The following is a 25,753-nucleotide window of genomic DNA, read 5'->3' as shown; positions in this document are numbered from 1 at the left end:
TTAAAGGCCTTCGTCAGCTTGCGAACATCCTTTGAGAAGATGGGAGGCCTCTAGCTACCAGTTGCTGAAACACCACTTGTAGCACTGGGTGGGTGGAGCTTCATCCATGTGGGTTCTCTGAGAAGCAGCTTCCACCCAGCAGCCTCACTCAAGTTCAAACTTCATAGAATCATAGAACTATAGAATCCCTACAATGTAGAAGGAGGCCATTAGGTCCATTGAACCTCCACCGACAACAATTCCACCCAGTTCCTATCCCTGTAACCCCATGCATTTATCCTGCTAATCCCCCTAACCTGCACATTTTGGGACACTAAGGGGCAATTTAGCATGGCCAGTCAACCTAATCCTCACATCTTTGGAGTGTGGGAGGAAACCGGAGCATACCACACAGACACGGGGAGAATGTGCAAACTCCACACAGTCAGGTCCGAGGTCAGAATTGAATCCATGTCCCTGGCACTGTGAGGCAGCAGTGCTAATTACTGTGCCATTGTGCACCGTTCCTTCCAGGGATGTTGTATGTGTTCAAACTATGCTCGAGGCACTTAATCAGGGTTTCTGACCTTCTTGGGACTTTATCATGGGCTTGAAACTTCTTCTAGGGACTTAGCCATGGGTTTGAATCTTCCTTAGGGAATTCGCCTCAGTATTGGACCTTCTTTAAGATCTTCACCACAGGTTCAAACCTATTTCCAGGATCTTCAACATGGGATCAGATTTTCGAGCTGCAGAGTGGAAACAGCAGGAGGTATTGTTGGAAGGTGAAGGACTGTTGGGAGCATTGGTTAAAGAAGGCTAGTTGTGGATTGAAACAATGGTGAGGTAATGGAGCCCTGGAACAGGGCTGTTGGTTTCAGAGATGCTGGAAAGGCTATCACAGGGGTGTGATAAGGCAGCAGAGGAATGGACACGGTGGTTGGGCTAGGCCATATTGGTTGCCTCATGACAGAGTGGGATGGGTGGTTATGTGGTTATGTCCATGTGTGTGAAGTGGGGGGAGAAGGTATGTCCTTGTGTGAAGATAGAGAGGAGTGTTATGTCTAGTGATGTAAACTGGCTCACTGGGAAGAGTCAGTGGAATCAGCCGTTGACTACTGGAGAGCAAGCCCAGGGTGGGCATAGTACGATGAAATGTTCAGGGTTACAGGGCAGAGGGAGCTGGTAGGGTGGGAGGGTAAATGAGGGTAAGAGTGTGACGGTATCACATGAAGAAGTAGTGAAGGTCATTAGTAGGGACTCAAAGGTAAACAGTGACAAGGAGGGTGGACAGGTGGAGAATGGGCAGGTCAATGTGTATTGGGGGGGCGGTGGTGGCGGGGTAGGATTGTCAGGGTGGAAGGGAACGTGTACATTTACCTGACAGTATCAAAGGAAAAGGGAGCAGGTTGTAGGCTAGTAGTGGGGAGGTTGATGGTAATGCCAGAGGCAAGGGGCTGCCAATGGCAATGGGGGAAAGGGTGTATGTGACTGGCAGTGATGAACTGGTGCCAGAATTCAGGAGGAATGTCATACCACTAGGCAGGCGAGGTCAAAAATTAGCAGAGTCTGATGTTGGAGGTCTCAGTATGCATCAGTGGAGTCAGACTAGTGGGCGGAAGGAAATGCAGATCATCTCAACTGGGCACAGGAATCCCAGCAGGCAGTATTGACAGTGCAAGAGACCTGAGCCATGACATTTTAATGGATGAAGGCTCAGCATATGTAGAAGAGTTTTCGCACATTGCCTGTAAAAGCCCTTCCATGTACCCTTCTTTCTGCAGATTCAGTCTGGAACAGTCGGGTGTCCGTAGGAGAGGTGCTGTGGGGGTGAGTGTCTGCTAACCCTCAAGAACCAAGCTGATACAGGACAATTGTGAAAGCGATTATATTTACAGAGCTTACAATTGTGGCAATCATTTGTTCACTCATGCAACCAGTGATCAAAATTTCTTTACTTTTCATGGCCTACTAATTTTGTTGAGGTGCTCACCTGACATCTGCAGCAGGGGTGGAGGCAACTGGCTGACTAATTGGCCCTGTTGCCTTTGGCGACTGTCCTCTAGAGAGCTGAAATCTGAAAGGCCCCGGCTTCCTTTTGCTGTCGTCCTGGAGCCAACTGCTGCCTATGTGGTGATGGAGGATGAGGTTGAAGGGATCATAGGCAAAGTGGATTTGGAACGTCAGGACAATCTCTGAGATGCGTGAATGGATGACCCAAAGGTGTTCAGCCTCTGCACCTCCTCACTTAGGGTGCCTAAAGACCCAGATCTGACAACTTGAGGGGACAGGGTACCTGGAGGGAGGTTGAGATACTTCATTCCCTCTACCATGTCAACTGCAACAGCTGCTCCATGTCTACCATGCTGGAGTGCTGGCCTGCGCGTATCTCTGGCAGGATCTGCTGGACCACCATAGATCACACCAGCCTCCCCATGGAAGCCTCAATGCATGCCCAAGTCAGTTTCACTTCATCAGAGGGCAGGCGGACAAACCTCTTGATTGGCATGCCATTCTGTTGAGGGCCTCCCAATACCTTGCCTGATGTTCCCCTGCCTCCTGCTGACTCTTTTCCATGAGTTGGAAGGCCGATTCGAGAGACCTGTCATCAGACTCTGACCTCACAGATGCCTCTTCCCCAGCAGTCCTCTGAGTGTTAATGAACTCAGCTGACCCTATCTCATCCTGCTGCAGACATGTGTCCATGCAGTGACCACTAGAGTGTGAGACCCTTATTTACTTCCTAATACCCACTGAGTTATGGGTTTCTAGGCTGGTGGAGGATGCGGATGGCTGCCCTGACCCCTATGCAGGTGCACATCTCTCTTCTTGTCCAATTTTCTCTTTGCTGTCCAGGCTAGGGCTTCTGCTAAAGCTTGACAGGGAATCCTCAGCCTTGGGCCTTGGCCAGTTCGTGGTGGCACTTATAACTGAGAGAGGAGAGAGCAAGTGAAAGCATGAGCAGCCTCTAACATGGAGGCACACTCAACCCTCGGGTTTCTATACCATGGATAGATCCTTACTCAGTGGAGGTCCAAGCCCAAGATCCATTTCCAGTTGCCCTGCCCCACTCCTTGCCTGTTAACTGAGCTGTTTTCAAATTCATAAGTTACCTCAAATGTGAATGCCCCCTCCCATTTTCTCTTCTTGATAGATGGATTTGAGGGAAATTGTGTGTTATATCTATTTGTACATTGCAGATTGATGTTAGGTTCCATCCTTCCACTTTTAAGATAGCCCACTGTTGTGTGGCATGGCATTACTGCTCTGCAAGTTGTCCAGAAGAGTTGCAGGTGTGCTTCCTCCAGAGTTCTGAGCCCATCCACATGCAAGGAGAAAGCTCAGGAAGGCATCTGATTTGTGGAGGTATCTGATGCCTTCTGCGCCTCACCTCATTCTCTCTTCACCCCTGTTCCATACAGCATTACAGCAATAGTCTCTGTGCATGGAAGGGTTCAAGAGGCACAGTGGTCACTCCATCATAATGCATATGCACTGTAGTGGAACTCTGTGACACAACTATGCTATTGCCACTGAGGTCCATGTACTCTGATATTCATTAGTCTTGCTGTGGTTAGTGCAGGCGGATGCAGCTTGCTTATCCTGGCTGAGTGAATGAGGCCATTCATCTTTTTCTGGCATTGTATGGCTGACCTGCTCAGGGCAATCTGGGTGCTTACAGCATTGGTCGCATGTAGGGTTTGTTTCCCTGCTCAGCTTCCTCCTGACTTTGACAGGAACCAGGAGGATGAGCAGAGAGATATCATTAAACTTCAGTGATGGACCTTCACCTCCCCTTTTACATATCTCCATAGCTTGGTTGCATTAACATGAGGACGTCCAGCCACACTGTAAATATGATGCCCAGATGTAATGGCAGGATGCATGACATTCAGCCCTCCCTGTTATGCAACATGTCAGGAAACCCTGACTGCATAATTAATGACACCAAGGTCACAAGATGCTACAAATTTCACATTGGCTTCCGCAGCGGGAAATATTTTCCATATTATCCCCATTGTGTTCACAGATCACAGTATATAAAAAGATAAAACATGACTATGGATTAAATGGAAAAGCTCAAACTCCTTGCTGTCACGTGTCCCATGTTTGCAGATATTAGTCCAGATACATGCCACATGCCAACAATGATGAGATTCGGTCATGAGCAGCCAATGAGAATGTTAGAAAACAACGTAAACAGAATAGCCATGTCTTCTCCATAGGCAAATGTGATTTTTTGAAAGGGAAATATACCAATTTTTAAAATTTGTCCTTTTGAACCTGATTATCCCTTTAATATAGAAGTATCTAAACATTTTTTTTCTTCTCGGCCCAGTTAGGTGCGTACCATAGATTATCGTGAACCACATATGGGGCTCATCCCAAGGCCAGAACTTCCCGCCCGAGGTCAGCGGGCCTTTGCATGGGTCTATTCCTACCCACTACAATTCCTGTGGCAGGCAGGATGGGAAAATTCCACCCATGGAGTTTAAATGTGTGGTCCCAACAATTTCATGGAGTCAAGCTGTGGGTACTAATAGCTCTTGATTATTTAGATAGAATATTACAGCGCAGTACAGGCCCTTCGGTCCTCAATGTTGCGCCGTCCAGTGGAACCAATCTAATGACCCTCTAACCTAAACTATTCCAATATTATCCATTTGGCTGTTAATATACAACGCAGTATAAACAGTCCTTTGCACTCCTGCAAACTCAAATTCAAACAGGACACACCAGGGAGCAGTAAATACAAGTACAAATAAAAACTGAGTTGCCTGAGCTTTGGAGCTGCATTACTAGTTCATTTGGCTGCATATGGCCCATGAACTTCTAAACGTCTGTCCATGGGAACTTTGCTTGCTTGATTGTTCCAGTTTTAGAAATATTCAATTTCATTAGTGCAAGTTTGTGTCTTTCATCTGTTTTTTTAAACTTTAGTGAAAATGCTTTAGCCATCATTTTGTTACACACTAACAGCACAGGAAATAGTTGCCATAATTGCAGAATGTGTGTGCTATACCTAAAACCTTTAATATGTTGCAAATGTACATATATTCACCCTAATCAGACCAAGTATCCTGTAAGTGTGTCATTTATGTAAGTGTTCAATACATTTATGTACATTTATTGTTAAGTGCAGATAATGTTATTCTGGATGTAAATAACCGTTTCCTCCTTGAGTGTTCTACATTGACTTTCCATCTCCCAATGAATTTAATTTTAAATGTTCTAAAATATCTACATGAGCTTGCCCATCTAACTGACCCCCCCAAACTGCACCCCCCCCCCACCCTTTCCTCGACCCCCCCCCCCTTCCCTGTAGCTCTGGATTGCAGTTCATTTTCTGTAAGTCCATCCATAACTCCTCCAAACTTTCTCTCTAAACTCCTCCATCTTTCCATTTTCCACTCCAGCACCAACGATACTTTTTGCAAAACACCTCTTTCTGACCACACTTTTGACTACCTCACCTAACTCCACCATTTGTCCGCAATAAAGCCCTGTGGGGGTATTTTTAGATTGCCCACAGAAACGCAGTTTGCCGGATCCTTTGTGCCTTAAAAGAACAGTTGAGTAGCCAAATCGAATAAAGCACTCCATTGAGGTTATAAAGGAAATGCTACAGCAGTGAGATACATTTTTTTTGCACAGTTCTTCATTTCCTTCAATAGTGAAGGCCTTGTGGCTTGTTTTATTTATTGTTTTTGCTGCTCTGTTTTTAAAATTACATGCCTGAAAGGTATAAAAGTTAGCTGAGATATGACTGTAAACTGACTGTGGAGAAAAAAAACACAAATAGTAGAGATAGAACAAAAAGAGTCGAAACCGTTTGCATCCTGTCCACTAGGTAGCAACTATCTTCTGAACTTTGTCGTTGTCAACTCAGTTAACAAGGACGAGTGCACAAGGAAACAGAAGAATGCAACCTGCTTGGTTCTTTAACACCATATTTTAAGTTATAACTGCAGCATTCTATAAGCTATGGTTTCTTGTCTTATCACTCATCAGCTAATTCATAGTGAAAAGTTGAGCCCAGATAATTGGATTTCCCTCTTAGCTTGATCAACACATTCCCTTGGAGTGAGCAGCCAATTGACATGTTAGGAACCCTGTCACAAAGCTAGTCTAATTTTGTTTTCTATTGCAACACCTTGCACAGAAGGTCCCATCAATCTTTGCCATATTGAATTTGTTGAAGGATATTGATGAATTTGTTCAATTTTCAGATGGTTTCTGGTTGTGAAATATGATCTATCAGATAGGATTGTTTGCACAGGATTATAGTCATGTGGATTGTGAAATGTGTGATCTGACTTAGTTTTCCAATAGTAGGTAAGTAAAAATGATTTAACTGTGGTCCGTGGAATAAACAGTAGTTGTTTCAATCAAATCCAATCATTATTGGACAACAGATGCCAATGCAATTCTGCATATATGTTACCCTTAGCTCATATATTTGGCATTTCTTCTCCTTTTAAGCTGATTTTTTCCTGTTGAGAAAGCAGTTTGAAAACTTCAGTCAGAATTTTACAGCCTTTCATGTTGGCGGGATTTTCTAATCCTGATGTGAACAATGATTTTTATGGCTTGTTGACCCTGCCACAGCGAAACCCACAGCAAGGAGCTGGAAAATTCTAGCCTTAAAATGGAAAAGAATGCAATTTGGCCCATTGTGACTGTGATGGCTCTTTGAAAGGACAGTTGTGTTTAGTCCCATGTGCCCACTTTGTGTCCATTATCTTGTAAGTTTTTCATCAATTACTTGTCCTACTCCATTCTAAAATTATTTATAGAGTCAGCTTTCACCTTTTTTTGGTTAGAGCATAACAGATCAAAGAATATTTCTTCTCTATTAGAACCTTACATCATCTTAAAAACCATTATTTATGTTACCTTTTAAGCTTCTCTGTTACAAGGAGAACAATCCTAAGTTCAGGGACGAGTGCATCTTTGTCCTATCTGACAAATAAAAGAGCTTCTATACCATGGGGCCACATTTTACTTATTGTTAGATCAGGTACTGTGTGCAGTTTTGGGCGCCGCACCTGCGCAAGGATATTTTGGCCTTGGAGGGAGTGCAGAGGAGGTTTACTAGGCTGATACCGGAGTTGAGGGGGTTGAGCTATGAGGAGAGGCTGAATAAACTAGGCTTGTACTCGTTAGAGTTTAGAAGAATGAGGGGAGATCTCATTGAGACGTATAAGATGATGAATGGGATGGATAGGATAGAGGTGGAAAGACTCTTCCCGCTCAAAAAAGACAGTAGGACTAGGGGGCACAGCCTCAAGATAAAGGGGGGGCAGTTCAGAACGGAGTTGAGGAGGAACTTCTTCACTCAAAGGGTGGTGAATCTCTGGAATTCTCTGCCCGTTGAAGTGGTGGAGGCTGCCTCGCTAAATATTTTTAAGAAGCGGGTTGATGGGTTTTTGATAAGAGAGGGGATTAAGGGTTATGGGGAGAGGGCGGGAAAGTGGAACTGAGCCACGACAGATCAGCCATGATCTTATTGAATGGCGGGGCAGGCTCGAAGGGCCAGATGGCCTACTCCTGCTCCTATTTCTTATGTTCTTATGTTCTTATGTTCTTATCTTTTGAAATCTAATCAGAGCTTGTGTCTGATAATGGAAATCTAATTTTTAATTTATTATTTATTGGTTACAATTAGCCTTATATTAACATTGCAGTGAAGTTATTGTGAAAATCCCTTAGTTGCTACACTCTGAAGCCTGTTCAGGTACACTGAGGGAGAATTTAGCTTGGTTAATGCACCTAACCAGCACATCCAAATGCATAGATTGAATTTTCTCTACTTCCCAACACTCATACACTTGTGCATAAATAAAACTTATTACTTCCCAACCATATGCTAGGTTGTTCTTCAGAGTAGTTTGTAATGCTGCCCTCCAAAGACTGGCTGTTCATTTTTTCTCTCTGGTTAAAACAGCACATTGGTCTTCCTGCACAGCATCTTTGTGGCACTTCAATGATCATTATCATAATGGAGATTTATTATCCATGTTTTCATCAAGTTTTAACAAGTGAAAGCATAACCCTATGCTGGGTAAAATTGAATTTACCTGTCCCAGAAACTTGATCCATCTGAGCTTTGAGAATATTTTCACTTTCCCAGCACACTTTCCACTTGAGTTCTTTGAATGGGAGTAGCAATTTAAAAAAAGACAACTTGCATATTGTACATACATCTTTTCATTACCTCAAGAACATCCCAAAGCACTTTAACAGCCCCAGAGGGGGCCCATGGAAGTTATAACCCCCTCCACCACTTAGTTTACTACCAGCCTAAACAAAGCTGCTGAGCTTCACATTTGGTGCTGAGCTCCAAAGGACTAATTACAGCAAAGACCTTTGGGCAGTTGCCAAATGCCTCGCCATCCATGCATAAAATTTTCGCAGGATGGGTAGAAAGCATAGGAACAACACCTATAGCATTACACTCAGTTTTACTACCCCCTGCCTGTCTGCTGTCCTACCCCTGGGGAGAACATAAAATTCAGCCCCTGGTGGAAGTCTGATTGTTTCTTTAATGACACAATCAGGTAAATCTTCATAGGTTATTTCTTTGAGCTAAAATAAATAAAATATTTATAGAACTTATTGATGGATCACTTATGGATTTGCAATCAGGCCTTAACGTAACTGCTGAGTCAGAAGAAACAAAGTACAATTGATATTTTTTTCTTGTGACTAAGTTGAGTCAGTGTGGAGGGAGGGACGTAATTAATGATTTAATTGCTTACTTTTTGAACATACATGCAACAATATGTACTTTTAAATTACTCCCCCTTTTGAACAAGCACATCCAGTTGTTAAGGTAGAGTCCTGTGGAATCTGTGGGCAGATCCTGGGTTGGATAAAGAAAGGGGTTGCATCCAATATCAGAAGGTTGTTACAAATACACTGTAACTTCTCCAGGCTGAAAATACATTGTTTAGAAGCACAGCTTTGTCAGAAACTTTTTGATCAACCTAAACCTTCCCTTGGTGTCAATGGAATCATCATAGTACAGTATTTTGGGAGCAGAGATAAGAACGGATAAGTAAACCAATTTTTATTACTGCTTGTTAATGTTTCATCAGTGTTTTATGTTTCAGCTAAATATTTATATATTTGGTGTTTTCCAGTTCATGCACTTGTAGATGGGCATTCTGACATCATTGTGTGTCAGGAATGACTCAAGCATTACAATGTATTATGTAACATTTCCTAAATTATAACAGTGATTACACTTCAAAGTTGACTTTAAAACAGCTTGCTATCCTGAGGTTTGAAAGCTATTTGTAAGTACTAGTATCTTTATAATAGCAGTGGATCTGGCGATCAGTCACTAGTGGAGTGACACAGAAATCAATGTTGAAGCTGTCTGCACCCTTTAATAATGATCAGGATGATGGGCGTTGGGAGTTTAAATTAGAAAATTGATAAGTAAAGGGCATTTTTGTTGCAATACATGAAATGCGTTAAGCTTAATGACCACTGCCGTGAGGCTACAGTGAAAGTAAATACTGGGATCTATTGCGAGGATAATGTAATACAAAACAAAAAGCAATAATTATCCTTTTGTAAGACCTTGGTTAGGCCTTATCTAAAATGTGTTAATTTTCATTCCCTCATATGATATAGAGACACTAGAAAAGATTCATATGAGAACCACAAAATTGATGTCTAATTTATGCATATAATACACTTAGGGAGCTGTGTTTTTTTCATTCTGGAGCAGTGTAGATTTGAATAAATTTGATTGAAGGCTTTAAAATAATAAAAGCATTGGATTTGGTCATTTGAATCAACCATTTGAGTTAGATATTGAGCAACTCCCAGGAGACATGAGTATAAATTACATTAATATAGAAATACCTTAAAGTTTGAGAGCCTTTGAACAAATTGTTGGTGTCTTGCAAGCTTTCAAAGGGGACTAGGACATCATAGCATTTGCCTCAACATTTTACAATTCATAACAATGACTTGGTGAGGGGAGCAAAGGCATGGTCACTAAATTTGCAGATGACACAGAGATAGATATGAAAGTTTGTTATGAAGAGGGCGTAACGAGATTGCAGACAGATATAGACAGGTTGATTGGGCAAAAATCTGGCAGATGGAGTATAACGTGGAAAAATGTGAAATTGCTCACTAGGTGTTCTCATGCACGAGTCACACAAAGTTATATGCGGGCACAGCAATTAATAGAAGGCTAATGGAATGCTATCATTTTATTACTTGGGAATCAAGCATAAAAGTAAGGATGTTGTACTTCAGTTGTATAGGGCATTGATGAGACCACATCTTAAATACTGTATGCGGTTTTGGTCTCCTTTAGGAAAGGCTATAAATGCATTGGAAGTAGTTCAGAGGAGGTTTACTGATTGATACATGGAATGATCTGGTTGTCTTACAAGGAAAGGTTGGTTAGGCTGGGCGTGTTTCTGCTGGAGTTTAGAAAAGTGAGGGATGACTTGATTGAAGTGTATAAGATCATGAACAGTCTCAAAAAGATGGATGTGGAAAGGCTGTTTCCTCTGTGTGAGTCCAGAATTAGAGAGCACTGTTTTAAAATTAGGGGTCTCCCTTATAGGACAGAGATTAAGAGAATTTTTTTCTCTTGAGGCTTGTGAGACCGGAACTCTGTGCCTCAGAAAGTGATGGAGGTGAGGATCATTGAATATTTTTAAGGCGGTGATAGATAGATTCTTGTTAGGCAAGGAAATCAAAGTTATTGGGGGAAGAGGGGAATGTGGAATCCAAAACACAAACAGATCAGCCATGATCTTATCAAATGGAGGAGCAGGTTCAAGGGGTGAATGGCCTATGTCAACTCCTACTTCGTATGTATGTTCTTATATATCAGGTAGATGAGGTGTTGGCTATAGTACCTCCTGCTCTCTGTGATTCTCTGCAATGTGTTTCATCACCTTTGGGAGTTAGAGAGGAAATTGCCATATTTCTTTCCCCTGAATTGGCCTTGTGTTTTGCCTTTCCCAGGAAATTATGTGCTTGCTGGTGGATGGGGAGTACAGAGAGTTTGGTGTTAAGTTGCAATATAGTGTATAGGATGTGTTTGATGGGTGATTTGGGGTCTTTTGTCCATCACTTTAATATTTGTGATCACATCATCTTTCAACTTTGACATTTTAAGATTCTAATTAGTCCAGTGGTGATCATGTGATTTTTATGCTGAAGCTATTTATATGACCTACCTAATTGTTCAGTACTTAATATGGGTCAATGCTAATAAAGGCAGGCCATATTGGACTGATGCTCTCCAGATTACAATTTTCTAGAGTAACCATGTGACCGATGTTCATCGGTATTGAATGCTGTATTGTCATTGATTTGTGGGGGCAGTCTGAAATTATGTTTGATCTGTGATATGTGTTGCTCATCAGTTCTTGATAACTTTGTGACAATAGCAAAGAATGGCAATCTTGAATGATGAAAAAGATCTCTTTATAATTATGTTACAGGATAATAGAATGTAAATTGGGAGAAAATAATTCAACATTTCTTACAAAATTGGATATCAGCAAAAATTTGGAGTGGGATTCTCTAGTCTCCCAGCTGCGTATTTCTTGGGACAAGAGGTGGTGGATTTTCTGGTCCCGCTGCTGTCAAGGGATTTTCCACTGTAGCTACCTCGTACTGTGGACAGGGATGTGCTGGTGGCAGGACCAGAGAATCCTGCCAGTGAACAGCCAGAGAATCTTGCTTAAAGACAATCTAGAGGACTATTATTAATATTATTATGTTTAAATAATAAAACAATTCCAAAGACATTCCTGCTTTATTATTGCAGTGAATAATTTTGTTCCTCTTGATTTGTGATGTAATATGTTAAAGTAACAGGTACAGACTTCCCTGGTTACTCTGGTACTGTAGGAGTTAATCTACGAATCATACTACCATTAAGAATCTTGTCCATTGAATTTTGCTAGTTCATTGATACTTGTAGTACTCCGTAGAGGATACATATGCCCCATCTGTCTTTTCATGCATGTTGTAGTATTGCCAATCTGATACGTTTACCTATTTTCTTGCTATCTGTGTGTCTGTCTCTATGGCTGGAATTTTCCAGCCCCAACTTAGTAGGTCCAGCCATGGGAGATCTGGCAGCCCAGCTAGAAGTCCATTGACTTGTGGTTGGAGTGACCATTCTGGCAGTGAGAAAGTCCCACTCTATCCCTGAATATTTTTCCTCTAGATTGTCTTTAAGCAAGATTCTCTGGCTGTTCACTGGCAGGATTCTCTGGAAAATTGCTGCGAGCACATCCCTGTCCACAGTACGAGGTAGCTACAGTGGAAAATCCCTTGACAGCAGCGGGACCAGAAAATCCACCACCTCTTGTCCCAAGAAATACGCAGCTGGGAGACTAGAGAATCCCACTCCAAATTTTTGCTGTATCTATGTTACTAATCATTTGTTTGTAACAAATAGCCATTCCCTGATTTTGGGAAATAGAAACCATTGGTTTAACATTGGTTCAAATAGAAGTAACCGTAAGTTTGAATGTAGATGAGGGAATCATAGGCAGGACCCAATAACTTTGTACGTCCACAGTGAAGGTTATGATGACCATTAGAAAACTTCCAGGCTGTTCTCCTCTAACACTGCTTCTTTCTCATTTTTCCATGGGCACATGTTGTGCAACAGCTTCTTACAGTTTGGTAATTGTCAGTGAACAACTAACATTATTATGGTGTGAATCCAAGATGGTGTGTTGCTTCCCAGTACCAGGGTCAAGGATGTCACTGAGCACTTACAGAGCAAGGGTGCTGTGGTCCATATTGGCACAAACTCTGAAGAGAAAGAGGGATGTGGTCCTGCAGTCTGAATTTAGGGAGCTATTTCAAATGAAGCAGACAAGCTAATGGCACAGATGGAAACTTGACAGTATGATACCATAACGATTATAGAAACATGGCTTATAGTCCAAAGATGTGTAGGTTAGGTGGGTTGGCCATGCTAAATCGCCCCTTAGTGTCAAGGGGACTAGCTAAAGTAAATACATGGGGTTACAGGGATAGGGCCAGGTGGTACTATGGTTGGTGCAATTTGATGGGCTGAATGACCTCCTTCTGCAGTGTAGGATTTTATGATTCTATTTGGAGGGACAGGAAAAGCAGCTCAATGTTGCTGGTTACAGGGTTTTCAGATAAGATGGAGGAGGAGGATAGAAAGGTGGGGGGGTGGTAGTGGCAGTTCTGGTCAAATAAATAATTGCAACAGTAAGGAGGGATTGTATGTTAGAAAAATCATTAGATGAGGCCATATGGATTATGCGAGGGAACAAAAGAAGGACAGTCACACTATATACCCCAAATCCCAAAGGGAAATAGAAGAGCAAATAAGTAGGCAAATCTCAGTGGTGCAAATACAGTATGTCAGTAATAGTAGAGGATTTTAATTACCCCAGTATTAAGTGGGATAGTTCTATTGTGAAAAGAATGGAGGGAACAGAATTCTTGAGGTGAATTCAAGAAAACTTTGTTGGCCAGTATGTGGCGTCCAACAAGAGAGAATATGTTTTGAAATTAGTTTTAGGGAATGAAGCTAGCCAGGTGGGAAGAGTGGCATTTGGGAGAGCATTTTGGTGGCAGTGATCATAATTTAGTTAGTTTTAACATGTTAATGGAAAAGGATAAAGAACAGGAGTTAAAAGTTCTAAATTAAATGCAGCCAATTTTACTAAGCTGAGGAGTGATTTAGCAAAAGTGGACTAGAAACAGCTACTTGAAGGTAAATCAATGTTAAAGCAGCAGGAGACATTCTAAGAGATTCAGAGTAAACATGTCCCCATAAAGAAAAAGAATGGGACAGCCAATTCTAGAATCCCTTGGCTGTCAGGGAATATACAAAGACAAAACAGAAAAGGAAATCTTACTTCAGACACCGAGAATTTGGTACACAGAAAGCCACCTGGAAAATAAGAAGTGCAAAGGTAAAGTCAAAAAGCAAAGAGGGCATGAATGAATGTTGGTGAGTAAAATCAAAGAGAAGTCAAAGATGCTTTATCAATACATTAAGAGTAAGGAAAGACAAAAAGGGTAACCTATGGCTGAGATTTTCTGGCCACCACCACAGCGGATGGAGCCATTGGCAGGATCTTCCAACCCCATTGAAGTCTATAGATTTTTGCGTGGCTCTGCCACTGGATCCTGCTCCTTGTATTCATCTGCTGCACAGAATATAGAGCGTTCAAAATATAAACACACCATTCCATTGTGTGCTACAAGATGGAATCCACCACAAGGTGGACTTTGGCAAGACCCAAAGAACCTGCGGGTATGAACACCTTGATTCTTGCGCCATTCACCGGGGCAGGGTCTTCTGTAATTTCCAATTTATTGCACTGTATGCTGCTGGAAAGTCCACATTAGGGGTTTGTTATTGGCTGGACCAGAAAATCCTACCAAAGTGAATAGCCGAAGAACTCTGACCATTATTACATTGGTGGATAAATCATTAATTAGAACACAATCTGTTTGTATCAGCAGCCTGAGATATATGTAAATAAATGAATATATGAATATAAACTTTACACGTGGCCTCAAGACTATGCGGCAAATGAGAACTAAAAGTTGGGTGTCTCTGTCTAAACTTCTTTGATAATACAATCTATAATTGCAAACTAATATGGTGTGAACAGCATCTTATCAAAACAAAGCTGCCATGTTAACTGTCAGTTGTATCCTGTCTCACCCAGTTTACAAAATAGGGTTTGAAGATTGTCTCTATAATTGGGCTCTGTAGCTACATATTTATGCATTTTAGTTAAGTGTAGGCATAGTACTACATCATAATTTAAAACAAATTGCTTATAATATTCTATTTTATTTCTTCAATATTTTGTTGGTAGTTTTGTTAATATTTACTTTGTAGAACCAGGTTTGACCATTACCTTCTCAACTTAATTGCACCAACTCCAAAGGTAAATTTAATGTATTTTGTTCCTAACATGCAATGTTGCATTAATTACAATACTATTTTGATGCTACTATTTATTTTTATCTAGTATAATATATTTTGTATCTGAAGCAAGCATACAATGAAATTTACATTAATTTGTGGCTTTTAATTTTTGTGATATTTATTTTTATTCATGTAAGCATTACTCACAACAGTAAATTAATTTTAGTTTTTACATTTACATTGTCCCAACGCCTTCATAAATCAGTTATAAAACACTGAATTGATGTCCTGTGGATCTGCATTTAATCTACGCTGTAACTATTTGTAGAATTTAACCCTTTTATGTCACATAGGAAATATTAAATGAGTAGGTGTTCATTGATTTGTGAGTTTAGTATCTATTTTGGCATGTAGGGAAACTTAGTGTTAAACCATTGTTCCGACACTAAAACCAATGAGAAACACACACCCTTAATTTGCAGCTGACTCGATTAAACATATACTGCTGAGCTTTTTGATGTCATTAAATACGTATGGCCTTTCAACCATTTTGTTGTAGGTAACCAAAAAGTTTCAACAGCACTGCTGGGTAGATTTGGCAGTAAAGCTCCCTTGGATAAGGACCATGCCCAAATGCAAATCCCAGTTTTAGCCTAACTATTATTACTGTAACTTTGCAATGTGTTGCACTGGTTCTTGCCCATCTAAGTATAAAAAAGCCTCATGATGAATGATTGGTCTACTTAGAGATAAGGAGGGAGCAAAACAGCAAGATACATGTCTTGTGTACTTTGCCTGACAAAACAGGATAGTATTGAGAATGCATGTGTGAACTTTCATTTATTCCAGACTGTCACAGTTTATGGAAGATTGAATAAATCCAAGTTTAAAACATTGTTAACTTCATTATCAAAGTGTATATTTCCACTCTGCTATTGAACTGTTATGTTGCGCAATATCTAAATGTTGTCATAATCCCATTATATGCCCTAACCCTTTCTGCACAAATAGTGTTTTAATGAAGAGATCAATAAAAAATTTCTTTTTTGCAGATTTATTAATGGTTCATGGAAAAGAGTCTGAAATTATTGATAATATTTCCATGAATAACTGATGTTTCAAACTTTTTCTTATCAAATAAGAACAGAAAACTCACTTATTTTGAGAAAATCTTAAATATCACAATCAGCACAAACATGTAGGAGCATTCAGAAAATTGGATTTGCCCTGATGTATTTCTATAATTCTCAAAAGGACCCATAGCAAGATTTTCAACCTTTTTGCAAGGAAGATGAAAATATTGATGAAAATTCCAACATCCCATGAAATAAAAGCAGAAGCTGACTTATTCAGTTGCCGTAAGTTCTCTTAATTATAAAGAGATACTTCAAGGTGTTATTGTAATTAAACTTGTATTTTAAAAATAGTTTTCTAATCTTAATGAAAAGTTCAAAATGGCATAAATAAAAATACAATTTGTAATATTCAGTCACAAATGTGTAGCCCATTCTCTCAACTGATGAAGTGAAGGACTCATCAATGCACTCACTAGTGAAGAAAATAATACAAAATGCTTGTACATAATTTAATCCTAAAAGGTTTAGAAAATGAACAAGAAAACTTTTGTTCAAAAACAATAGAACAGCTTTAAACTGATCTTAATTGCTTTATTGTTTTTTAAAACACAAACATTTAAATTTGTAATACAACAAGACTTTTATAATTTGTTTCTTAAATTGAAACAAAATTTGAAATGCGAGAGGCTTGCATTTTTAACCACTCCAAACTACTTATAGCTTGAAAAAGTTTCTTTAACCCAACCTCCATGCAGTTTCAGGAACAATGAACATTGGTAATGGAACCAGAAAATTATGCAGCTTTTCATTCCCTGAACCCCACCCTGCCAAACAAAACTGCTCCGTCCCCAACCACCAACCATGGCACAGTAAGGAGTTAGTAAGAAGTCTCACAATACCAGGTTAAAGTCCAACAGGTTTATTTGGTAGCAAAAGCCACTAGCTTTCGGGCCTCTGACCCTTCGTCAGGTGAGTGGAGATTTCTGTGATCAGAACTGTTTGTGATCAGAACTCTCCACTCACCTGACGAAGGGTCAGAGGCCCGAAAGCTAGTGGCTTTTGCTACCAAATAAACCTGTTGGACTTTAACCTGGTGTTGTGAGACTTCTTACTGTGTTTATCCCAGTCCAGCACCGGCATCTCCACATCATAGTAAGAAGTTAACAGAGGACATACAGGCAAGGTTAATCAGGAAAATACTCAGTGATAACATATAAGACAATATACTTCTGGTGGCTTTCCCATTCCACGTGCTTTTGTAGTGGTTTCAAAAAAAGATGAGTCAGTAGCAGTCAACTGCTTCTCTACACATTTTGCTGCAGACTATAGGTTAAATGTACATGATGCCTTTGATTCATGCTTTATGAAACTTATGATGCACAATTTCCTTTTAAACACCTTTACTGCTTATTGAAAATGATTGGTATAAATAATGATGATGTAACTTGAGTACAATTCCTTCCACAGTGGGCAAGCCTCACAAGTGCAACTACTGTGGTAGAAGCTACAAACAGCGCAGTTCACTGGAGGAGCATAAAGAGCGCTGTCACAACTACCAGCAGAATGCCGGCGTGGAGGCTACACAGCCCATGAATCACCAGGGTGGGTGGGATGACGTGAAGGAGTTCCAGTTTGTAGTGACTCCTCAATAGTTTTACCTTGAAGCTCTATCTTTTCTATCTTGATAATATGTACAGTTTTAGATATTACTAAGTATGTTTTCTGTAATACCCAGAATCGCCAGCCAACGCAATTATTTTTATTATCAAAGCTACTACTATTAAAAGGAAATAGTAGAACTGAGGCATCCTGACGTGGGCATAGTGTTACTTCACATACTATATTTTCCTACTACACGTTGTGTTATGATTGAATATTAATGTGAAAAAGGTATCGGTATTATCTTTTCAGATTTTCCTATTAGTGCTTTCACACCCAAATATTTCCATGCTGGCAATTATGTTTATCAGACATTTCCATAAGAAATATTCAATTCTAGTAAATGATTGCTGCCAGTTACTGTATGCATTCTTCCAAACTGGAGATAAATTCAATATGAGACACATTCAGAGAAAAAGACAAGAGTGTCTCTTTTTATCCTGTTGTCAAAAGCTTGTGTTTACGATAACATACTGAATGCTTTTTTAGATGGTTTCACACTTCCTAAATAGAAAACCGGAAATAAAAAATGCATTAAAAATATGAATCCACAATATGATCAAATTTAATAGCCATTTTAAAACAGCTGTCAATTTTGCTGATCCCAAATATTCCTCAAATCACTGACTCATTTCACTAATTACAGTTAAAAAGGTACTCCTTGAGAAATCTTATTTTATGAAGCAGTAAGTAATCAATTTATCAATCACAATTAATAGCCAGTATCCAGGAAAGCTTATGAAATGAACAATTATTATCTTTTAGCCCATTTAAATTTAATTAAACTTGCTTAGAAAACACTTCTGTAAAGTTTTTTCTAAATTTTGGGGCCTTGCAGTATTTTCACTTAAACCACTGTTTCAGTCACACTTTCTGTAAAAATTATTGCAATACATATTGTGCTTTGTATTTCTTTTAAGAAAATAAGTAAGATGATTTACGTGAGTGAGAAAGGAACAGAGGTTTAAACTGATAAGTTTAGATAAAGAAAGGTGGGAGAAGGTTCAAGTAGAGCATAAAGATTAACATAGACCAATTTGGCTGGGTGCAACACTCCCTTAATTTTATTTTAAGTGCTTGGGTGATTTAATTAAGTGAATGGCTGCCCCCTCAATTTTTTTTTTGTGTGCCAAGCTCTCATGGTAACTTAAATGAGTCAACTATTGCACAGCCTGTATGATGATTTTGGAGGGCAGCAGGTTTTACAGGAACATTGACCTGTTTCTGTGCTATAAATCCTTTGTAATTTGATGTAAAATTTTTAGATGACATACTAGAAACAGCTAAGGACTTACTAAAAACAAAGGGAACATTTTTTTAAAAGCTGATGTAGGGTGCATTTTCAACTTTTAAAAACTTAATTCAGTTTGGGTTTTTTGTTCACCATTCAGTGCCAGTATAAGTGTAGGGCTTTTGATTGTTCCAGGTACCTCACTTCATTTTTTCAATTCATTTAGTGAGCAAGTCTTCCCTATTTCAATCCAAGAAAAATAGTGAGGTAAAGCTACTTTAAAGTTAATTTATCAGCGTCACAAATAGGTTTACATTAACATTGCAATGAAGTTACTGAAATCCCCTACTCACTACACTCCGGCGCCTATTCAGGGACACTGAGGGAGAATTTAGCATGGCTATACATCTAACCAGCATGTCTTTTGACTATGGGAGGAAACCAGGGAACCCGAGGAAACCCCCACAGACACGTGGAGAATGTGCAGACTCTCACAGACAGTGACCCAAACTGGGAATCAAACCTGGGTCCCTGACGCTATGAGGCAGCAGTGCTAGGCACTGTGCCATCATCTGCTCTCCCGAGTTGATTTTCCTGATTGCTAGCATGAAGCTAGATACTAAAGTTTGAAAGGCCATCCCTCCATATTGAGCATAGCTGACCAGGAGTTTCTCCCACTCTTATTATGAAGACCCTGCAGTTGTAAAAATGTATATAGGCTGTTCAAGGAGCGTCTTAATGAAATGTACTTGACGCCAATGTCATGACCCCAGAATGAAAGTTCAGCCCACTAAGTCTATGATTGGCATTTTCCTCACTAGTTTGGCTTCGATCAGAAACATTCTGCAAGGAATTGCAAGCATTTTATTGTTTTATTTCAGAACATCCTGATACTATAATTCATAGAGATAATGGACCACTCACCAGAAATATCCTTTTTCACCTTAGTCAGCAAAAGACTAATTAAATGAATAAAACAATCCATTAAAATCTTTTGCTGTTGGCAGTTTGAACTTGGATAGATTGCTTCAATCTGTTTGCCATTACAGAAATTACTGCTGTCATTTCTCAGCCAAACTGTATGGCGGGAAATGTCCTAAAATTTGCAGAATAGACCAGGTGATCCATATTCATCTTCGGTTGTACTGAAAACCTAATGCACAGATCAATGTTTAGATTTGGAGCAGTTCTATTTGCCCACTATTCATGATCAGAAGCTTAATATAGGAATAAAAGGGCAAAATGCATGATAAGTGAGAAAGCGGTTGATATAGCGAGTGTTAACAATAAATGTAACAAATATCTACAATAACCACTCGGCTAGTTGTGTTCTGAATGTACTTATAAGTGAACCATAAAATAAGTTAAGTTCTCATCTTGCCGTAAAAGTTTTAACTCACTTCCGTATGTAACATGTATAATTTGTGTGCCTTTGACTCTTTTAACAAACGAACTCCCATCTTGCACCAACATTAGTGTGATTTCCTTTTTTTAGTGCATTTTTAATTCAATAAAGCAACTGGAATCTCTCTACCATTTTAAGATATTTGCTTTTTTTTAGAAGCAACAAGTAAAACATGCCAACTAATATCAAACCATTCTAGGCCTCCCTGCACTGGGAAACAAAAATAAAAAAATCCAATCTGTGATATAATTATTGCATCCTAATAAAACTGAACTGCTGTTAAAACCGGGTTTGAAATTACTCTGATCAAAAGAATTATCAGAGGAACACTTCATTTCTAATTTGCAGATGTTTCCAGATTTATTCCTTGTTAAGTTCTTCCCTTTTTGATGCGCAATTAATTTATTTATTTTCTAGTCCATTTTAGTATACTTAATTTGCACCAAGTAATATTAATTATTAATAACATATGATAATCTCTAGTTGATACTTTGCTGAAATGAATATTTTCCTGATTACACATTAGCAGAATCAATGTAATGATTGTTTGGAACCAGTACAGACTTAGAACATGGATTTGGCATTTTTCCAATCAAGTATTAAAATATATTATCATCTGATAAATCTGATAAAGGAAGCAAGAAAGGTCTTAGACATCTTTAAGAGGCAGCAATATCCTTTGTCAGTTACAATGCAGAACATGTTCTGCATTGTTAAATCTGAAAAAATTGTGGATGGGTCTGTCAAAAAATTAAATTTCAGTCAAAAAAAAGCCAACGATAATATCTTTTCATGTCACATGACAAAGCATAATTAATCATTTAGTGTTGCCCTACATTTCCAAATCTTGGTTTACAAGTAAAATTTCTGTCAAGCTTCAATACGGTTAAGCAGAAAACACCATTTTAATTCTTTGTATTGTTTAAAGAAAATACATTAATTATTGAAACATTGTGTTGTCAAAACCTTACATTTTCAGTGCTCCTAGAACTTGAATTATTCTGTTTTTTTTAAACACAGCCAATCTGATACACTAGAGATGAAATATTTTGTAAAAATATCACCTGATAAATTAATTTCCAAAAAAAATCTACATTTTATATATTAATTTTATTGTACTATGATATAAAAAAGATATGTGAAGATGAAACATTTATGGAATGGTGTGTTTATATTTTGAATGCTCTATATTCTGTGCAACAGATGAATACAAGGAGCAGGATCCAGTGGCAGACCACATTTCTCTAATGTCGTTTGAGAGACCTGCAGTCATAGAGAGGCTATCAAGCAATGTGGGAAAACGTAAAAGCTCCACACCTCAAAAATTTGTTGGTAAGATTTGCCATCTTTCTTTACTATTGGGTATTACATTATTCTTAAGAATCAGCTGCTTTTTCAAAGTTAGCCTTTTCAAGAGGATACGTGATATGGGAACTGAAGAGAGAATACATAATAGATTGTTCTTGCTGCAAATTGCGATTTGATTGGATGGTTTTGTTTGCTGAGTATAAGTATTTAAAAAATATCAGCACTTCATTCACATAATTGATATTTTTCACTATTAGATAAAAATTATTTAGCTGCTCTATTGTGGCTTTATTGAAAGGTAATCTGGGATTTGGAACATGGCTTTAATGATTGGCTGTAAAATGAAGCTGCATTTAACTTGGCTTGTATCCTTAAAATCAGATACAGATGCTGTTGTGGTCATCTCAAATTATGAAGTCATTCAAATCGAAATGTTAGCTCTGTTCCTGTCTCCACAGATGCTATATTTTCAGCACTTTCTGTTTTAATTATAGGAGAGAGGACAGACCTCTTTTAAAAATAGTCACAGGATGAGCCATCAACTTGACCTGGAGTGATTTGAGAGGACATTAGATAGCCATTGACGTAATTTGGTGGGAAACAATATGATGGAGATTTTTGAAAAGCATTGTGCCAGACCATGGCAAAACATTGTAGAAAAGATGTTCAAGATTGCACTTTCAGAGGTGCTTAACATAGGGAATAAAATCACCAGTGAGTAAGTCAAACTATGTGTGGAATAATTTTCTAATTAATCACAGATTTCCATAACTTAGTAAAGTGCAAATGTTAGGATTGTAGGCATAGCACGGTAAAAGGGATTAACATTTTTAAGGATTAGGTGAACATAAGCAAATTTTAAGAAGAAAACAGAGCAGGAGAAGTTGAATAGATGCCATGGGACAGGAATGCATTTGGAAACATACATCTTGAAGGGTTGAGATGATAAGAAGAAGGCCAAAATCAATCCTTTTCCTGTGCAGAAGGAAATAGCCAAACCCCAATATTACCTTTATGCCTGTTCTGCCATCCAATTAGATCAATCATAACCCCATTTACGCCAAATGATCCATGCAAGTCACATTTGAGATATTAGTGTGTTGCTTGTGACTTTGAATTTTAGAAGTATAATCCAACATTGAATGTCATAATTAATTCCTAATTCTTCTCTGACTAAACCAGTAATAAATATTTTTAAATTGCTTGATAAAATGTGCAAAAATCTACCTATCTAAATGGTTGAATCTGTCATATGTAAGGATTAGCTCACTTACTGGCAATGTTTTTTTCTAGGCGAAAAGTTCATGCATTTGAATTATCCAGACATCGGTTATAACATGAGCTTGAACTACGAGAAAGAGGCAGAGTTCATGCATTCGCACATGATGGATCAAGCCATCAATAATGCAATTACATACCTTGGAGCAGAATCCCTCAGACCTCTGATGCAGCATCAGCCCAGCACATTGGCAGAAGGAGTTCCAGTTATGAATGCTGTCTATTCTCAGGTATACCATCCAAGCAGGCTTGAAAGGCCAAGCAGTAGGGAAATAGCAGAAAACCATGAAAATACAGTGGATGGTCCCATTTCTCTTATAAGAGCTAAACATCAGACAGCAGAGAGAGGAATATCTCCTAGTAACAGCTGTTTAGATTCTACTGACACAGAAAGCAGCCATGATGATCGAAGTGGTCAACAATATCCTGGAATCCCAGCCTTAACTCCTCGGAACAAGCAAAGTCCTGCTTACACAAAGGAGGAACCAAAGGCTCTGGAACCAACAAAGGTTTTGTCTCATACCTCTAAAGAGATATACAGGGTCTTCAGTGGAGAGGGTGAGCAGATTAGGGCTTTCAATTGTGAGCACTGTCGTGTGCTGTTTCTAGACCATGTCATGTACACCATTCACATGGGCTGCCATGGTTTCAGAGACCCATTTGAGTGCAACATCTGTGGCTACAGAAGCCAGGATCGCTATGAATTCTCATCGCACATTGTTCGGGGAGAACATACATTCCACTAGGCTCTGAGCTCTAGGACGGTGATGAAGAACTGTATTTGGACACCCACATTGACATAACTGAAAGGCAGATGTGGCCTAGTGACAGAAGATTTGCCTTGTTTTTACTATCCATGGACCAAGAATATACTGTAGTGAGTATATTCCACTCATTTGCAGTAATGTGATTTTTCACTCATATATGGCATTGTGGGAATTAAAATTAGCCCTTAGTTTATGAAAATGAGCTGTCAGTCATGTCATCTGAAGAATGTTGTATCATTCAACCCGGTCCTTGCGTAGGTGCAGCTGTGACAAGCTAATGAGCGACTCATATATAGAATTACAGTGAAGAAGAAAAGAATAGTGTAGGTTCAAGGGTGAACCATGTCTTAAACTCCGTTAACTTCTAGATGGAGTTGGAGTAAAAGATTAATACTCTTTGTCCATTTTGAACACTCAAATTAACCAAGTGGAGGTCAACGAGAATAAAAGCAAGCACTTGTTGGTATTTTTTATAGTTTTCAATGTTGATCAAAATAATTGAAAAGGGATGTCTTCTCAGTATGTCTCTGAACTTGTGTGAAGTTGGAGAAAAAAATGAATTGTTAAGTGAGGCCATTGCTACTTGGTTCTGAGGTAAAATATATTAAATCACAGGCTCAGTATTAATCCACTGATGGTGCTCCTTTTTGACTATCACAGTCTTAACCCATTGAATCCTGAACAATACTTATAAGAAGAGGTGAATGATACAGTTCCAGTCAGATGACATGTCTAACAACCTGTTTTGTGGCACTTGCTCCGTGGATAAAGATTACCTCTCACATTTAGATTGCTTGTTGAAGGGGGGATCAAAATTAGGACCCAAACTATGCACTTACTGGAAATTTTCATAAAGTACTGGAGACTATTGTTAATTTCTGAACATATAGCAACAAGGGAAGGATGTATTAAAACTCTGAAACTGTGATCATTCAACTGATTGTGAAGCACTGTCAGTTCTTAACCAGACTCACTTCCTGTTTCATGTAGCATTTTCTAATCTGGAACAAATGACCCTGTTCTAAATCCTCGGGCTTTTTTTGTTGCTGAAGCATTAGATATAAGCTGTTTACATATTTTTGTACTAAAGTGTAGTTTTATACATGAAAATGCTTGAAAAATAAAAGGTACATTAGCTTTGTAGTGCATTTGCTACTGGAATCGGGTAACTGGAACCTCTTCCTTGGTTTGTTTAATGGTGGCAACATATGCTTTTTTTTTGCATAAAACTCTGGATGTACATTTTCCTTATAACATACCTTTGTAAGACGACTGAAACTGTAAACTTTTATGCAATTATTTAGAAAGTTTCAGCATCGACAACTATAGTATGTTTTAAATCTTTTAAAATGCTTTAATTAAAAATTTAAAATAAAACTACTTTATTCCAATGTCGGGCGTTGGCAGCAGCTATTTGTAGCCTAAATTTAATTCTAATGACTTTTCCTCTCAAGTTCTTGTCACTCAGTGGTATAAGCATCATAAGAGTCTACAACAAACTCTCCAAACTTGAACCGGTTATGCTATACAGGTGAATGCAGTTTTCAAGTGCAATACTCCCTTTTTTCTTGGACTGTATAATGTATTTTCTCAATTTAGGAAATAGTTTATGTAAAATGTTTTTGAAATACATTAACTGATTCTTAAGACTGTATTGAAAATCCCTGTTACTGTGACCTAAATAACATGGCTTGTAAAAAAAAAACAAAGTTGCAGAACCTTTGTTAATATTTTTTTAGGGAAAACTACTGTAAGGTTTGTACTGTCTGAGTGCACAAATACTGAAATAAATTTAGGGAACCTCAGGAATGAATTCTGTGTGTGTCTAGTTGTTTCACATTTATTGCCATTATGAAACTTCAAATGAAAGATTCAACTTACAAGCTTTATATACATATGTGTACCATGAATTTAACAATTTTCTTATTCATTTTCTATAAAAGAAAGCATAATTCAAACACTTCATAATCACAAATGTAATTTGTCCTTGCAATGCCAAATTTATTTTGCATTTAAAGTAATTTTCTTTCAATTACATTATAATACAACAATTTGAGAGTCTTGGAAATCTCATGTCTGAAAAGCCCTTGAGGTTAGAGGTCACTTGAAAATTTTAAAACT

General features: G+C 38.8%; 1 protein-coding gene across 7 annotated transcripts in view; it reads left to right on the top strand.

The window, feature by feature from the left end:
* LOC145349911 (zinc finger protein Helios-like) overlaps positions 1-25,445 on the top strand; it is a 125,615-nt gene extending 100,170 nt beyond the window's left edge. For 6 of the 7 annotated variants that reach the window (XM_080198571.1, XM_080198575.1, XM_080198572.1 and 3 more), the window contains 3 exons: positions 17,452-17,586; positions 21,483-21,611; positions 22,881-25,445. In XM_080198571.1, the coding sequence (XP_080054697.1) occupies positions 17,452-17,586; positions 21,483-21,611; positions 22,881-23,611 (995 nt within the window). In that variant the 3' untranslated portion in view covers positions 23,612-25,445. The remainder of the gene's footprint in view (positions 1-17,451; positions 17,587-21,482; positions 21,612-22,880) is intronic. The other variant, XM_080198577.1, reaches the window with a different exon arrangement.
* Positions 25,446-25,753: the final 308 nt, after the last annotated feature.

This window comes from Carcharhinus amblyrhynchos, chromosome 11 (genome assembly GCF_965287045.1).
Source record: "Carcharhinus amblyrhynchos chromosome 11, sCarAmb.v2.hapA, whole genome shotgun sequence".
In the NCBI taxonomy this organism is placed as follows: domain Eukaryota; kingdom Metazoa; phylum Chordata; class Chondrichthyes; order Carcharhiniformes; family Carcharhinidae; genus Carcharhinus; species Carcharhinus amblyrhynchos.
This window is presented reverse-complemented; position numbering and strand designations above follow the sequence as displayed.